Genomic DNA, 19,007 nt, shown 5'->3' on the forward strand with positions numbered 1-19,007 from the left:
CCTGCCACTGCACGTGTCACAAGAGACACGATGAGGGCTGTTTATTAAAATTGCACGCTTGGTCCAATTTATGCATGTTGTTTTTCAAATAAACTGTTTAATTGTTAAACAAATAGCCTCATTATGCCTCTTCATTTAGTCTCACCAAGTGTCACATTCAATTAATACTCTGCCTTAAATAATGCTTGAACAAGGTGGTCGCTCTTATGATGTCAGAAAGATTAAAGCATGACTGCTTTCAGTGCATACTTAATAATATAGTCAAATATTACAATTGGTAAGATGCAAACTTACCGAATTGATGAATGTCCAAACTATATGTAAGGTGTCAATTTAACACACACACATATAGCCACAATGAAAGTGTCCAAACTGCATGTTGAATCTGAATTAAATATAAACTGTAAAAAAATATTTTTTTTGAAGATGTAAATAAAACGGATTATGCGAGTCAATTATGAAAGTTGTTTCTAGACCAAAGTTTTCAACTTTACCAAACTTTAATATATTAAAAGATTCACTCAATTTACCTAATAACGGTGTTTGAAATGTACATCTAATTTTATGTTCAAATAATAAATATGTTGAAATAATGTAAACAGCATGTCATTGGCGCAGTCTTATCCCAAGAGTCTAAGTTTTCACCTCAAAAAAAACTAAAATGTATTATACAAATCTAAATGTCTTATGGTTCACAACCCCATTAACAAAGACATTTTTAATATCCAACTTAAAATAAATTCACTATATCCGACATTAATTTAAAAACTACTATCCAACAATGACATAAAGATCATTTAACCTTGAAAACGTTCAGATGGGGGAAAAAATCTCACAAATGTTGATGTTCAGAAAAACCCAAATGAATGCATAACCATTTAATAAATGTGTTGAGGTGACATATATTTAAGAATTAAATATGGGATATTTTACCTCATGTTACTCTATGCAACTTGGCGTGATTTATCGCCTAAATCCTATGTAAACACACGTGTCAAACGCCACTCTATGGACCTTTTTCACATTTTGTTTATTTCATTTATTTGTACAGGGACAATGCACAACAACCGTGTTGTGCCAGAGTTAGCTATAAAGCTAATTTGTATCTGCAGTCCCTGGTCAGGATGTTGTTAAAAAATATTAAAAATGAAAAGTCTCAAACAATACAATACATACAATATCACATCATACTACATTAAATTAGAAAGCCAAGTCAATGATCACCTATTTGATTTTCCTTAAGCCATACTTTAAGCGTAGTTTTAAAAATACTAAATGTTGTACACTCTCTAATATAAACCGGTATTAAATTCCATCTTTCTGCTGCTCTAACTGAAAAAGCTGATTTTCTTAAATTGTTGAACAGTCACCTCTAACTGATGACCTAGTCTGCCTGATTTTGTCCTTACAGAAAGCCACACATTGTTTAAGAGGTGGTGGTGCAAGATCATGAAATAGTTTGTACATCAAACACACATCAGCAAATAATAAAAAATTGTCAAACGTCAATAATTTATCATTTTTTATAATATTGCAGTGATGATAACTCCTTGGCTTTTTAGCTAAGATTTTCACAGCTTGTTTATAAATAGTATATAATGGTTTTAACGTAGTTATACTTGTATGAGACCAACTTGTAGCACAGTAAGATAAATGAGGGAGGATCATTGTATGCATAAAGAGTTTAGCAGCAGCCACAGGTAATTGGTGCCTAATATTCCTGAAGATCATCAAGCTTGCGCTAGTACTTTTAGAGATGTTTTTTAAAATTTAAGTTAGAATCCATAATCATACCCAAATATTTAAAATGCTCAACAATATGTATTACCTCTCCTTTAACTAAAATATCTGGACCATGCTCATCAACTTTCTTGATCGAAAAACAAAAACATTCCCACAGTTTTACTCACATTAAGAGTAAGGCAAGAATGACACTCAAATAGCAAATGAAAAACTCCATGATGATGTTTTCATGACTTTCAAAAAAATAAAAATAGAGAAAGACTGATAACGGCAGTCAGAGAGAACGATGTCAAATTTACCGTCACTCCCATAGACGCTGTATTAGAAACACCCTTGCATTAGCATTAACTTGTTTTTGTAATTTGATGCAAAGGTAATATAATACAAAGTATAGTGTTATAAATGTATATACATTAAAACAAAACAAAAAAAAATATATATATATCCCACAATCCTACTCGCGAGGGTGTCTCGCTCCCACAGAGAGTGAACTGGAAAATCCCGTGCATCTCCACGCCAGTGAACACATACAAAGATACAAACCGATTAAACACAGATGTTCACGGTTATCGTTTCTCACCCGTGACCCCTGTGGCTCAGTGTGTCGTTATGTAACGTTAAATTATTCATGAGATGAACGTGACAAGCAGATGAAGTCACTGCAGGAACAGACGTCAATGGTGACCAGTAAGCGATAAGAGTTTGAAAAGCTAGTGAGTTATGAAAAGCCCTCTGAAACATTAATACACTAAGTCAAAATATTAGATTCAATATAATGATTTAAAAAAGATCTTTCAATGGCGAACGTGAAAATCCTGGAAGGTAAACGGTCACTGATGACTGTATTTGGACTGTTTCCCAAACTGATGAGAAGCTAATATTTAAGTCATGAAAATTTAAAATGGCAGTAAACACTTTTAAAATAAAAATAACCCCAAAAAAAAGTATTTTATTTGTTTTCCTGCAAGTCATGTGACCATTAATCAACATCAGAGAACCATGAACATGCATACGTTTTGTTAAACTTAAGAAATATTTTAAAGAAATACTAAATTAAAGAAAATATTTAAGAGGGGTTCAGCTTAAAAAACTTGTTTTTTAACCTCATCTTTAGAGCTTTAGTTCTATCCATGCAATTATTATAAATTACAAAAATAATTTTTTTTTAAACAAATGAATAAACAAACAAAATTTACTTTTCTTATTTTGGTCACTTTATTTTAAGGTCCAATTCTCGCTATTAACAAACCATTAACTATGACGTTTGCCTCAGTAAACTCCTAAATTTCTGCTTATTTATAGTTAGTATTGTTTTTTAACCTCATCTTTAGAGCTTTAGTTCTATCCATGCAATTATTATAAATTACAAAAATAATTTTTTTTAAACAAATGAATAAACAAACTAAATTTACTTTTCTTATTTTGGTCACTTTATTTTAAGGTCCAATTCTCGCTATTAACAAACCATTAACTATGACGTTTGCCTCAGTAAACTCCTAAATTTCTGCTTATTTATAGTTAGTAAGGTACTGTAGAATATGGTCATGCAGAATAAGTGCTAATAAACAGCCAATATGTTAAGACTATGCATTATAATAAGCAACTAGTTAATAGTGAGAATTGGTCCTATACTAAAGTGTTACCTTTTGTTCTTGTGAATAAAACGTTTGTAATGGAGAACAAACGAAGCTATTCATGCAATTATTTACAAGAAATCAAATTATGTTGGCATCTGCCAAGTGATTTTTTTTAATGCAGAGTACACCGTTACAACCAGGACAAGCATAAACAGTTCTGTTAAATCACTTAATTCCTACTTTAATTTAGTTAATACTAGGTGACCAGCCGACACAATCAAGGTTGAAAATCACATTTGTATTCTTGTTTTGTTGTTGATGAATTAAAGATGAAAATGTGAATAAGTGGTCCTACTTCCATCAATGTACCTCCACCAAAATCTTTTATATTTAGTTTTTAGATGACATATAGTCTATAGCAATTTTTAAAATGATATTACTGAACATGACGTCTGCTCACAAATCATGATGCTGATACTCAACAGAGTAGGGCATTGAATGATGAACTGAACAATGTTCTCCGCCGGCTCCATACTAGCCAGCTCCGTCCCTCACAAGGCCCCGTCAAATGATGTGTGTGGTCTTCATGTTTGCCAGATCAACAGAAATGCCACATCAAAAGCAGCTTAAGTTCTTATTTTGAAGATAGAGGCAAATTTTCAAAGATGCTATAAAGACAAAGGGGTCATGGAAAAGAAAAGAAGCCATAATTGCTAGCATAAAAGAGGCCCAAAAAAAAGATAAATCGCAGTGAATGTGGCATTTATGATGGTAAGAAAGCGTTGTCAGAATTTGCTTGGAAAAAGCATGTCTGAAGACTACAAGCGTTGCTCATGTGCAACATCATCTTTTCTTTTAATTTAAGAGTCATTTGCAGGGTTGCACGAAATCTGCACCTGCACAGAAATGCCCATTATTAAGCAAATCATAAACCTTTGCGTGTTTAATAAATACTTTGGCTGATTTTGATGCAGATGCACAAAATGAAGAATATTTCCAGATTTGTTCTGGGCTGAAATTAATTCGTGGTACTGAACACACCCATCATAACTGTAATAAAATACATTCTCGTTTTTATTTTACGAGGTGGGATTGATTGTTGGACATTGATGTCAGTCCTGAGACAATTCCCGTGATTTCCCATTTCCATGTTTCCTACTCCCAGCCACATTTTCTTGTACTTTATTGGTGTGTTTTCTTGTTTGTCACTTGCTGATGTAATACTGTGGAGAGAAATGTTTTTATGTTCCATGTGAATCGAGCTATCATCTGCCTATTATCCAGATGAGCTTAACCACAATTCCAGGAACAGCCCGAGTCTGAGGAACATCCCTGTGCTTGGAGAGTTGTGTTGTTGTTTACTGTGAGCGTGTGTGTGTGTGTTTCTCATGAATGGAAAGCTTTGAATTGCTGTGGTAATGGAATCCCATTGCCTGGTTATTCCAGTTACTGTGAGTAGCGTGTGAGTTTGAGCAAAGTTGGCTACAACAAATTTTGTCTCACTTTCTCATCCACAGTGGTTCTTGACTGCTTTTGCTTTAGGGCCCAGATTTTACAGTACACTGGACAGCATTTATTTTTTGCACAAAAATAATGTCTTTAAAATCAAACGTTGAAGTTTATTAATATTGCCGAAACTGCACTGGCCCAGAAGTATGCAAAATTATTAGTCTAACATGTTTGGTTTTTATATGTCTCTGAGAGTTTCATGCTTTTGGCCATCATTTTTGCAACCTTTTTAGTGACTTTTCCCCCCCTCAAAACAACACCTTGTGACTTTTTGGACCGTTGTCTTTAAACTTGTGTAAATGGCTATTTTGTCGAATGCCGTTGCAGTTAGAAATCAGGATTTAAGCTTAGAAGTGACTCCTGTTTAACATGACCATGTTTCAGTCACTATTTCATACTTGTCTGACAACAAAAACAGAAAAATATATAAATGAAAATGATTTCTTGGGAATCTGGGTGTGTTAAAATACAGTTTGTGAGCTCTGAGAATAGGAGAGAAACAAACCGATATAAATGGCCGACAGCAGACAAAATGCAAATATGATGGTCAGGATGTCATGAATATGCTAATTAGGGCATGATGCCATCTAGAAACATTTGACTTTTCGAACAGGCTTTAGCTACTTTCCATTGAGAGTATTTGGCAAAAGCACTCAACACAAACCCAATATATTTGATGTTTTTGATGAGGTCAAATCACATGTTTATCCAAGCTAACGGAGAACGTTCTCACAATTTGCACTAATGTTTTTTAAAAGTTATGTAAATGTTAGGATAAAACATTCTGAAAGTAATTTATTAAATTTAACTATTTATAGTTGATATACGCTCTCATAATGTTGAGAGAAATGTTTTTAGAGCAACATTCTCAAAATGTCCTTATGATGTCTTATGATACTTCATGAAAACGTTCTTGTAACCTTTAAATGTTATAATCATGACAAGAACTGGACATTTTAATGTTAGAATTTAAAAAAGAAATGTTAAAATAATGCTTTATTTTGGGTGAAAAAGAAAGTAGAACGTTGTGAGAAATGTTTTTGTAACCTTTAAAGAATGTTATAATCACTACAAGGAAACGCCTCAGGTTACTTATGTAGTAAGACACTGCGTCCTCTAGGGGTCGCTATGGGGAACACCTTCAGTGTGACCGGTGTCTGAAGCATATATCTAAAAACTACAATAACATTGGCTGGCGACAGCCTATGACGTCACTACCGGTGCGACTATAGTATAAATAGGCGCCGGGAGAACACGTCATCCGCTTCTTCGTCCAAAGCATGGCAGGAAACCTAGAGGACGCAGTGTCTCGTTCCCTACTCAGGGAACCATGGTTACATAAGTAACCTGAGACGTTCCCTCTCAAGGGAACATCGAACTGTGTCCTCTAGGAGTCGCTATGGGGAACGGTATACCCACGCCACCATGTTGAGGGGAGTGCATGCTAGAAAACCACGGCGAGCACTAAGTACCAACTCTACCATAGCCATGGGAGTTGCCCCTGGGACATTAGATGGCTGTCAGTGATATTATTAATGGATTTTTCTTTTTCAAGCCGGAGTGCAGTATAATGTGGTTATCTGAGAAGGACATGATATAAACCATCTTTCCAATAACTGCAGACAGATCCACACTATACATTTCCTATATAAACAAAAGGAAATTACTGATAGGGAGAAATTTCCCGTTAGGTCCTTTCCATGTTCTCACCGCAGGAGCTAAACACGCTCCGCCCAACCGCTAGATTACCTCAGAAATCAAGCGTGAATGAAAACTGCTGCCGCGAATGCATCGTTATTCCTGCGAGAGGCGAACGCACTCATGCAAATGCTATCTACAAACTCGGGTAAATTGTGAAATACTCACATCCTTGTGAGACAAGCGTGTTCAATTCATGCTTATCCCTCACAAGAAATAAGCAATGAATGCAGAGCGCATCTAACTCCCTTGAGAGCTGAATGCACTTGCTCTTCATCACACACACACACACACAGCACTCAAGCCGTGTGAAACTGCAGGTATCGGAGCAAAGCCTCTGGCGAGAAACATGCACTCCTAGTCGGGTTTAGCTTAACGCTAACATAAACAAACGGTCAGTAAAGACGAAGAAGCGGATGACGTGTTCTCCCGGCACCTATTTATACTATAGTCGCACCGGTAGTGAGGTCATAGGCTGTCGCCGGCCAATGTTATTGTAGTTTTTAGATATATGCTTCAGACACCGGTCACACTGAAGGTGTTCCCCATAGCGACCCCTAGAGGACGCAGTTCGAAGTTCCCTTGAGAGGGAACTGGACATTTCAACGTTTTAGAAACATTTTAAGACAATTTTCCAACAACGTTTTTATAACTAAATTTGTTACCTGGGATGTTGGCATTGGTCTAATGTTGTTGTAGTTTTTAGATATATGCTTCAGACACCGGTCACACTGAAGGTGTTCCCCATAGCGACCCCTAGAGGACGCAGTTCGAAGTTCCCTTGAGAGGGAACTGGACATTTCAACGTTTTAGAAACATTTTAAGACAATTTTCCAACAACGTTTTTATAACTAAATTTGTTACCTGGGATGTTGGCATTGGTCTAATTTTACAGTCCGATTAAACAAATTTGCGGCAAAATACTATGGTTTGATTGGACACATGAACTTTGACATCCACAACAAAAATAATGAATATATCACGTAAACCCATCACATTTGCATTTAATGATTTCCTGCTGTCCAGATCTGCCTTTTTTGGGTCTTGAACCACCAGATCGTTTCTGGGGATGCATAAAAGTAGCTACATAATAATTGTGTTGGTTTAGGCTCAGCTAAACTAAATCTAAACTAACCCACTAATTGAGTAGTTGGTTGATGCACAATCTTCTTGAGCCATTCATATGTGTTTGTATTTGCAGAAATGGCTTTGCTGTAGACGTCAATCAAACGTGTTTGGCATCTCTGACAGATCAGACTGGTTTGCTTGTAAAATTGATGAGAAACAAACAAGCATTATTGAAGCAATGTGCAGTTGATTTGTTTGTAGTCTTGGGAATTTCACTGTGAAGCTCTTGGAAGACCTTAGATTGTTATTGGTCTACAGTCTCTAACATAAACCCTCTTTGCTCGAGGGTCTACAGGTAAAAGATGCGTGTGAACAGACACTTTTCATGCCTGTATGTATGTTTGTGCATTTATGAGCTTCTGCTCTTTGATGTCAAGGAAAAACCTTTAAACTACAATCTAGCACACATTTAGATTAGAGACTCTCTTTTTCCATTGCCATCAACTGGATTTAGATTTTTGGGCAGGCTTTATTGGTGCCCCATTAAATTATCTCAAACTGATTAACAAGTTAATAGATAACTAATTAAAAAAGTTGATAGACTGTGCAATATTTCCCTGAATAGATCTTGAATAGATCCAGATCACATCACTATTAGTACTAGTGTTGATTACCTTAAAAAGCACCAGTGTAATGTTCACACATTTTCCAGAAGTCACCCATGTCTTACACCATCTCTGCTCTGGTTTAAATCAGTTTTAATGTGTGTAAGAGTGTGTATTTTGGCTTTCTAAATCAGGGAAAACTCTCAAATGTAGATGCTTCCCAGAAAGCTGGTTTATCTGCCTCCTTTTAGCTGCAAAATAATTGTATAGTATAAGCTGTCGGGCTCATTGGCTTCAGTCTTCCCATAGGAATTGCCTCATCATCTGTAAGCGGATGAGTGATTTAGGGAAACACGGATGTGTGATAATTCTCCGAACAGAAGTGTTGAGTCACTACGGTTTGGCACCGCGTTCCTGCTGTTTTTGGCAAGCGTTTGCGTGATTGGCATTGCTTCACGTTACCAAAAAAAGCTTTTCCAAGCTTGTCATATGCTGCCTTAAAATTGTCTTAGGATGTTCCAACTCACAAGCTGAGAAATTTTAATTAAAATTAGATGTTTATGAGATTTTGGTCAGAATATATTAATGTGGTGGAACATTTCATGTTTGTAGTATAATAAAATAATGACCTTTGAACATGATGTGGTTTCTTATTGTTTGCTTTAAGTCCCTTGTTGAGGAAAAACACAAAGGTTTGCAAAAGTGACGCTTTGACCAAAAGTTGAAAGAATTTTCCATTGACAATTGAGAATTTCAGAGAATTTTTGGAAACTCAATTCACTGTATTCCCAATTGATATCAAACTGACTCGACACCGTTCACACCATAAGAACGTATTTTAGACATTTTCTTTTTCTTGAGCTTTTTTCTAGTGTATCGATTAAGCATTATAAGGTTTGAAACAGTCAGTATACAGTCTATTTTGAGCTTTAATAATGATGCTCGACTCTGCAAGTGCAAGAAATAATGCATGTATACTTTAAATTTCACATGCAGTAGTTATTATAATAATCTGAATATGATAAGATTATATAAATCTGTGTTGTTGCAGGGTCTCATTAGTTCAGATGTCCATTTGCAGAGCGTGTAGGCATGCAAACACCAGATGAGAAGGGAGGATGCGTTCTTTGATCAATGTTTTCTTTTTTTTTTTTAAAGTGTAGGCTACTTCTTTCCAAAACAACATAATTGTTAGCTTCATATCATCTGCTGCGTGTTTGCATAAAGTGAATCTCATGAAACTTGTCAAATGTGTCCATCTCATATTTCACCTCAAAACCTTTAGTAGTATTTGTTGTACTGGTTTAAAAAATAAAAAATAAACTGTAATGCAATGCCTTTTTCTGTATTGCAGAATAAACAATCACCACTGAGAATGAGAAATGCAAGCTGTCCGGTTGTATCTATGAATGAAAAACAATTTTTCCCATTATTTTGAGTTGAAATATGACCCGTATGTGTTTCCATAAGAGTCACTCATCTGTGTGTGAGGTCAAAACAGAGGTGAAAACATCTGATGGTACAATCTGTGTTTTTTTAAAGCCGAACCCTCAGCAATTCTAGAGGCCAACGATAGGGGTATCTTGGAGAACGACCGTTTTTCAGTGGGGAGATTTATCAAAAAGATATGTCTCGTTAGTGTGCTTTGCGTGTGTGGTTCGCAGTAAATCAGGGGCATGTACTGTGGCTACCCTGCAAGGCCCATAACACCCTGAAAGCAGTGTGTGTCTGCTATGAATTAACCAGTCTAAATGTAAGACTCCTCTGAGACTCCCTCCGCTGCTCCGCCGCGCATGTGGGCCGCAAAGCAGCTTTGCACATTTTATGTGTGCGTGAAAAGGTGCTATTTGGACACCACCACCTCTGCTACGGAAAAGTAAATTAGTAAATACATTTAGACCTGTAATTTACATGACCAACAAGCAGTGTTTTATTAATAATTATGTGTGTTTGTACAGCAAACCAGCAGATGTGGCAAGCAAAGCCTGGCTGTTTTGGAACTTAGTGAGCATGAATATAAATATTTAATTTAATGGAATACATAAGTCAACAATGCATTTTATTTACATCTATAAAAACAGTTTTAAGTCACATTTATGAATATTTTTTAAACATCTTTTTTTTTTTTTTTTTTAATTACAGGCTTATGAAAACAAACAGTGGTTTTTTGGCATTGAATCAATATTAAACTTGACATTTCTTTTTTTCTTTTTATTTTGGCTTTCTAAATCAGGGAAAACTCTCAAATGTAGATGCTTCCCAGAAAGCTGGTTTATCTGCCTCCTTTTAGCTGCAAAATAATTGTATAGTATAAGCTGTCGGGCTCATTGGCTTCAGTCTTCCCATAGGAATTGCCTCATCATCTGTAAGCGGATGAGTGATTTAGGGAAACACGGATGTGTGATAATTCTCCGAACAGAAGTGTTGAGTCACTACGGTTTGGCACCGCGTTCCTGCTGTTTTTGGCAAGCGTTTGCGTGATTGGCATTGCTTCACGTTACCAAAAAAAGCTTTTCCAAGCTTGTCATATGCTGCCTTAAAATTGTCTTAGGATGTTCCAACTCACAAGCTGAGAAATTTTAATTAAAATTAGATGTTTATGAGATTTTGGTCAGAATATATTAATGTGGTGGAACATTTCATGTTTGTAGTATAATAAAATAATGACCTTTGAACATGATGTGGTTTCTTATTGTTTGCTTTAAGTCCCTTGTTGAGGAAAAACACAAAGGTTTGCAAAAGTGACGCTTTGACCAAAAGTTGAAAGAATTTTCCATTGACAATTGAGAATTTCAGAGAATTTTTGGAAACTCAATTCACTGTATTCCCAATTGATATCAAACTGACTCGACACCGTTCACACCATAAGAACGTATTTTAGACATTTTCTTTTTCTTGAGCTTTTTTCTAGTGTATCGATTAAGCATTATAAGGTTTGAAACAGTCAGTATACAGTCTATTTTGAGCTTTAATAATGATGCTCGACTCTGCAAGTGCAAGAAATAATGCATGTATACTTTAAATTTCACATGCAGTAGTTATTATAATAATCTGAATATGATAAGATTATATAAATCTGTGTTGTTGCAGGGTCTCATTAGTTCAGATGTCCATTTGCAGAGCGTGTAGGCATGCAAACACCAGATGAGAAGGGAGGATGCGTTCTTTGATCAATGTTTTCTTTTTTTTTTTTAAAGTGTAGGCTACTTCTTTCCAAAACAACATAATTGTTAGCTTCATATCATCTGCTGCGTGTTTGCATAAAGTGAATCTCATGAAACTTGTCAAATGTGTCCATCTCATATTTCACCTCAAAACCTTTAGTAGTATTTGTTGTACTGGTTTAAAAAATAAAAAATAAACTGTAATGCAATGCCTTTTTCTGTATTGCAGAATAAACAATCACCACTGAGAATGAGAAATGCAAGCTGTCCGGTTGTATCTATGAATGAAAAACAATTTTTCCCATTATTTTGAGTTGAAATATGACCCGTATGTGTTTCCATAAGAGTCACTCATCTGTGTGTGAGGTCAAAACAGAGGTGAAAACATCTGATGGTACAATCTGTGTTTTTTTAAAGCCGAACCCTCAGCAATTCTAGAGGCCAACGATAGGGGTATCTTGGAGAACGACCGTTTTTCAGTGGGGAGATTTATCAAAAAGATATGTCTCGTTAGTGTGCTTTGCGTGTGTGGTTCGCAGTAAATCAGGGGCATGTACTGTGGCTACCCTGCAAGGCCCATAACACCCTGAAAGCAGTGTGTGTCTGCTATGAATTAACCAGTCTAAATGTAAGACTCCTCTGAGACTCCCTCCGCTGCTCCGCCGCGCATGTGGGCCGCAAAGCAGCTTTGCACATTTTATGTGTGCGTGAAAAGGTGCTATTTGGACACCACCACCTCTGCTACGGAAAAGTAAATTAGTAAATACATTTAGACCTGTAATTTACATGACCAACAAGCAGTGTTTTATTAATAATTATGTGTGTTTGTACAGCAAACCAGCAGATGTGGCAAGCAAAGCCTGGCTGTTTTGGAACTTAGTGAGCATGAATATAAATATTTAATTTAATGGAATACATAAGTCAACAATGCATTTTATTTACATCTATAAAAACAGTTTTAAGTCACATTTATGAATATTTTTTAAACATCTTTTTTTTTTTTTTTTTTAATTACAGGCTTATGAAAACAAACAGTGGTTTTTTGGCATTGAATCAATATTAAACTTGACATTTCTTTTGCTTTTCTTTTGTATATTTATTAAAAGCAATATATTTTAAATGGCTCTTTTAATGACCAGAAATTTATTTATATATATATGGGGATTTTTTTGCAGCTAGAAAAATACTTCAATATATTTTAGAAACTGTGTTTTTAAAAGTGTCACACAGTAACATAAATTTGAGCACACATTTCATTACTAACATTGTTTTAAAGTACTATAAAACCCTGCTGACAGCATTTCTTTCCCTTTTGGCTCTTTTCCTTTGGTTACTTTTGCTTTTAACATTAATACTTCTATATAGTGAACTATATTTATAATCTGAAGTCCAGTATTGCTAAATATGAAGTACACACCTGATTTTGCATAGTGTAATTTTATCAGAGACAGTGGGTTTGAAAGCACACACTAATTTATGCTTCATTAACACACACTAAATACACTTCCTCTGGGATTGGCAGAGATTTTATAATCAAATGGCTTCAGTGTTAACCCATAAGAGCAGTTTAAACTCAAGTCGAAAACTGGGTCATTCTCGAAAGTTAGTTGGTAGATCAAAATGGCAGTGATCAGGAAAACTTCCACTTTTGCAATCTGATCGCCAATGCATCGTCTCTTCCCGATAGAGAAGATCATCACGCTGTTGGTCAGGTCTTTATCCAGAGCTCCGTTCTCGTCCAGGAATCTCGACGGGTTGAAGATGTGAGGATCCTGCCACTTTTGAGGGTCGTTGTTGATGGACCATTGGTTGATGAACACCACTGTGTCTTTGGGGATGTGGAGACATTCGATGGTGACGTCTGAGGTGGTGGAGTGCGGTATGGTGACGGGGACGAAGCTGGTGTAGCGCATGGTTTCATAGATGAAGGCTTCCAGGTAGGCCAGGTGCTCTTGTCTTCTATTGATGGGAGTCTGTCACGACCTACTCCTTTATCAATCTGCTCTTGGAGTTTGGTTTGGATTGATGGGTACTTGACCAGTAGAAGAAGCATCCAGTGCAAGGCAGTGGAGATGGTATCCAGACCTGCTCCAATGACTTCAGAAACCGTACCTTCAGTATGAGCCTCGGTTAAGCCTGTCTCCGTGTCTGCATGATCTATCACACCAATAAAGGCATCACTCATGTCTCTTGTGACCTCAGGGTCGTAGCTTTGCCTGTGCTCCACCACTTTACCTTTGACAAACGTGAAGAAGTCCTTGTTAAGGTCTTTGAAGTTCTGAAAAACGCTCCTCACAGGATTAGGAAAATATTGCAACCAAGGCATGATGTCCACCAAACTTCCAGCTCCTACCGTTTCGCCAAACTTATCCACTCTTCTCAAGAGAGTCCTGAACTCTAGATCATCATGTCCGTAGCATTTCCCAAAACAAAGAGCGCAGATGATATTAGCAGCCGCAACTGAGTTCATGAGATGGATTGAAGTATTGGTTGTTTGAACTCAATCTCAGAAACGCTTCAATCAGTTCCTCGGCTTCAGCTGCGATGTGCTTCTCAAAGGACTTTTTCGTTTGGCTGTTTGCAGAAGAGAATGCACGAATGGTGGACTGGGCGATCCTCCGGTGCATCTCCCATTGCTTGCTGTAGTTGGTGAACGTCATGCTCGTCCCACCAGAAACCGACTGGAAGGACACAAAGTTCGGTCTGCCAGCAAACTCGGTGCCGTGTCGAAGCGTACGGACGATTCTCCATTGAGAACCACTATGTCACTGCTGCCCAGTCTAATTTGGTACACATTTCCGGTACCTCTTTGCCAACTTGGAGAAGGTGATGTGGGGCATTTGGCCGAGCTGCATGGCATTACCCACAAGCGGCCAAGCGAAGGGCCCTGGAAGCCTCTTTTTGAGAGTGAGGTTCCTGACCCAGAAACAAGCCTCCAGACAGCAGAGGAAGATGAAAGATGCAACGAGGGCTGGCTGGATTTGTCCGCTTCATTCCTTAAGGATGCTACTACCATTAATGCCGAACTCTGTGTCTGAAAGCGCCATGATATTCTGAAGCTCTGAAGGTTTGTTTTTGCATAAATTGCGACTGTATTAGTAACTCCCCATCTTGAATGGTGAGTAAAGGAAGAATTTGATAGCTCTGTTGTTTTCTGCCCTCTTCGCTCTCCACCCATCACGGCCGCAGTGTAGACGCCTGGACACACATTGGGCTCCCAACACGTTCTTGAGCCATCTACATATGCATAATGCTTCAGACAACTACATATCAGTATGCATTAGATAGCAAAATACCAAAGCAAGTGTCATTTATTTTAAAGAATTTAGAACATTTTTGCAGTACATTTTAAAAATGTAAATGTGAAATTTGAACTTATAATAGATGCAGTTGTTGAACTTGAAGACAGTCAGCATTGTGTTTGTATGTTGTTAGTGGATCTTAGTTGTTTCTCTGCACCTGTGGTTCCAGGACACCTGTGTGAACTTGAGGAGAACTGACTTCATACATCCACTAAAAATCACCAAAATACCAGCATATTTAAACACACTGAGACTTCAAACGTGATGAAGAAAAGTGAGCATTAGTGAGAAGATCCTGCAGCATTTGAGACATGCAGAGATGCTTGCTTTGATGTGTTATCTAATATGTTCACATACTGTTTTATTGACTTTTTGGAGGTACTCTATTTGTGTGTATGGACACATGACAGTAAGAAAATAACAGTGATTATGCTAAATGGACGTGCGCCTTCGTTTAATGATGGTTTTGTTTTCTATATATATTTTTAAGAGATCATTTGTTTTATTTGTCTTGCCGTAAAGTGCTGAATTGTCTGAAAGCCATAAAACTTGAAATGCTGTCATTTTATTTTTTACAGAATACATTGCCTAACATTATATGAGCTCTGTAGGTCTGCTCTAATTGGTGGGATTTCATTTTGTTTGGAATCCACAATGTGATGCCAACTGAATGCTAGTGAAATCAAGTCACTTGAGGAATTCAGTCTGTAAACTTGTGAAAGTTTTGAAGGTTTTTTTTAATGCTTCAGACAAAGAACAGATACAAACAATGGAGTTAAATATGTACCATGACTGTGTATTTATCATGAGCTGTAGTTAGAATAATGACTGTTATATAAATTTAATAAGATAATTTGACTTGAAAGATGTGGCTTTACAGAAATATATCAGAAACTGAATGCAAACCGAAATATTGGCCATAAAACTAACAATAAGGATATATAGAGACCATATGCATAAGTAAAGACAGATGCAGACCATTCAGATAATAAAACGGTCATTTAAATGCCTGGCTTGGATTGATGTGTGATTGTATGCATGTAATTTCTTATAAAATGTGAATCGTGTTAAGAAAGAGAGTGAGTGCATCTGTAAAACAGCACTTTATTTAGTCCACTTGTAGCTTATTTTCCAATAGTAAAAACAAAACATTTAAAATAATACCTGAATATCAAAAGAAAAAAAAACTGAGCTTGCAAAACATTCAGTGTAAACATTTACCATAATATATGCAATATGATATAGGAGTACATCTTGAGATAGTAGCTCTGATTTATTCTGCTAGTCTTATACATTATTTTGAGGATTTGTGCATGTGATGAACCTTCAAAATGACATAATGAAGAAGCAGAAAGTTCATCCAGCCTGAGGCTTAAGACTTCCATTGAATGAGCTGTTGACACCGTGTCTTGTCCTGCACCGATTAAATCAGTGACCGTAGACTCAACAAAGTCTTTAGTCAGCATGCTCTCTTTCCCATGCTCAATTACACCAATGATTGCATCGCTCATGTCACGGGTGACTTCAGGGTCGTACGTGTCTCTATGCTGCACCACTTTGTCCTTCACATAAGCGAAGAACTCCTCATTAATGAGCTTGAAGTTTTGATAAACGCTTCGGACCGGATTCGGAAACGACTGCAGCCAAGGCATGACGTCCACCAGGCTTCCAGCACCAACTGTTTCGCCAAACTTATCCACTCTTCTCAGGAGGGTCCTGAACTCGGGATCGTCGTGGCCATAGCGTTTCCCAAAGCAAAGCGCGCAGATGACATTGGCGGCGGCGACGGTGAAATCGTGCGAAGGATTGAAGTGTCGTCCGTCGGTGCTGAGCCTTAGAAACTTCTGGACCAGATCCATGGCTTCGCCTACAACGTGCTGTTCGAATGTCTTTTTGGTTTGAGTGTTTGCCAACGAGAATGCTCTCAGAGTCGACTGAGCTACTTTCCGGTGTGCCTTCCACTGTTTGCTGTAACTGCTGAACACCATGCTCCGACCGCCGGAGATCATCTGAAAAGACAGAAAGTTTGGCCTCCCGGCAAATTCGGTGCTGTGTTCAATGAGCGCCTTGCGTATGGCTGCAACTCCGTTCAGAACCACAATGTCGCTTCGCCCGAGTCTGATCTGGTAGACGTTTCCGTACTTCTTTGCCAGCTTGGAGAAGGTGATGTGTGGCATTTGTCCCAGCTGCATGGCGTTGCCCACCAAGGGCCAGGCGAACGGGCCTGGAAGCCTTTTCTTGAACGTGAGATTTCTGACCCAAAGACAGGCCTCAAGGAAGAAGAGGATGATGAAGGATGCTATCAAAGCCAGCTGAACCTGGCCGCTCCATTCCTTCATGATGCTGCTGCTCTCAAACTCAGCTTCAGTCAGAGCCATTCTTCTGATGCACTTTTATTCTTGTGATGAGATTCTGTTTTCTGCTCAAATAATGTTCATGTTCAATGCTATATAGAGAGAAATAAAAGCATCCGTTTAAAAGAATAATCTAATCTGTTCCTCCGTTCTGCATACAAAAATCTATATAAACTCTCTCTCGGTTGCCAGTTCAGTCTGTTTTAATTAATCTGCATGCATTGAGTTTTCTACCCTCTCTAATTTGTCCAGATTAATCTGACAGGGTTTTCTGAGCTGCTTGGATGGATCCATGTCTTTTATATATGTTTGCAGCACAAGGGGCCGGACCCGATGATAGTCTCACTCCTCCCATTGTGGAAGCCGCAGAGACTCCGTTAGAAGATCTGAACGACTGGCTGCAGCCGAACACGGAGATCCAAGGGCGCAACCGGTTCTGTTCACCGGGAAACAACGGGACCTGCGGTGAAAATAGTGCGTAAATCATCTGCTTCGTTTACACGCGCTCTGTGCAGAGTGTTTATGATCATCACTGCGGAGATGCAGATAACAGTGCAAAACTCTTGCGGTTTGTGCCAATCATCATAACTCGGATAGAGTGATGCATTAATCGTTTTATGTTGCTGCAGTTGAACTCTTTATTTGCATCTCTTTATTTGACGCGCAAGTATTTCTAGTCGTTTGCGCACTCCTGTAATCGTTATTTCTGCTCTGGTTTGCACAGGATTACGAAAATGTTATTTTAAGATTGATGCAATCATCGACGGCATCCCAGACTTTTGTCTTGGGGAATGTTTCGTAATAAAAAAACGCTCTGTTTTGCACACCCACTTTACATAAACCCTAAAAATGGAAAAGCATGCATGCATGGAGTTATGCAACACGACTAGACATTAAAAATCCACGTTATCCCTGTAGTGTGTGTGTCGCTTTGTGTATTTAGCCCCGTTGTACAAACGATATAATTTATAATATGAATTATGACTATGAATTTCAGTATGGAATAGCATCATATGTCATAATAAACATGATAATTACTTATGCATATTGTAAAAATGATTGCACATCACAAGGTGAAAGTTTTCATAATACATAATTTAATATCCTTGCAGCATAAGTAATTGTCAATACAAATTTGATCTCAAAGTACAAACAGTTGATTTTTAGTACAAATGTCAACATTTTACAACAGAGGGAAGCAATAAAGTTTGTAAATGATCTTTAAGAGCATAATTTGATGTTGTGTTCACATGTCGATGGTGCATCATGTTCTGGGGTCTCTGATCTCATCGAAAAGCATGCCAGGGTCTCTCTTGGCTATTTTCCTTTCACAATTTCAGGATAAATTTTCACATGTGTTTTTGGGTATGCAGTCGTTGAGAAATTGCTAAATTGCAAGCATGCCTTCATTACGTGCACTAAAGCAGATCCTCTCAGAAAATGCCAATACAGACACTTTATTCTGTAAGAAAGCACATCAAATTAAATATCATGAGAGGGTAATTTGTCTTTAAAGGTTTCATGATGTAAGTGCATATGAAGAAGCTGAAGGACTTTATTTTGATGCATGTGTATGTGCATTTGCTTTCATTTTTCCTTTGCTGTGTGTTCCCTTTGTACAGACTCTACGTTTATATCAAATCAATGTTAATTGGAATTTGCATATGTGTTTTTCATAAGTGCTGTGAAATATCAAGAGCCATATTAAGCTATAGAACTGAATGTTCTTGATGCAAAATGTTTCTCTTCTGAGCGCCTGGCAGGATATAAATGTTCCTTGTTTCCTCACCAGAAGGAGTTTATTTTTGCAGGGATCTAATGACTCTAATTGCAGCGCTGCAACATTTCTAGAGTCAGAGAAGACAGTAGCATTGATTTCTTGCTGATAGTACACTTTCCTGGATGCAAACCACCACTAAAATCAGATGTGCCTGTGAGAACAGAGGAAGGAGAAGCTGCCAAATTCAATCAGTTCCAATCCGCTTGG

General features: G+C 37.5%; 1 protein-coding gene and 1 pseudogene across 1 annotated transcript; both read right to left on the bottom strand.

Annotated features, from left to right (window-relative positions):
- LOC107564030 (cytochrome P450 1B1-like) overlaps nt 1-14,411 on the bottom strand; it is a 33,815-nt pseudogene extending 19,404 nt beyond the window's left edge.
- A 1,131-nt stretch (nt 14,412-15,542) lies between these two features.
- LOC107564027 (cytochrome P450 1B1-like) lies at nt 15,543-17,273 on the bottom strand. The gene has a single exon (XM_016249020.1). It carries the CDS (start codon nt 17,042-17,044, stop codon nt 15,884-15,886), a length of 1,161 nt encoding a protein of 386 aa, XP_016104506.1. The 5' UTR covers nt 17,045-17,273; the 3' UTR covers nt 15,543-15,883.
- Between the last annotated feature and the right edge of the window lie 1,734 nt (nt 17,274-19,007).

The sequence above is a fragment of the Sinocyclocheilus grahami genome, unplaced genomic scaffold (genome assembly GCF_001515645.1).
Source record: "Sinocyclocheilus grahami isolate Dianchi unplaced genomic scaffold, SAMN03320097.WGS_v1.1 scaffold902.1, whole genome shotgun sequence".
Taxonomy (NCBI): domain Eukaryota; kingdom Metazoa; phylum Chordata; class Actinopteri; order Cypriniformes; family Cyprinidae; genus Sinocyclocheilus; species Sinocyclocheilus grahami.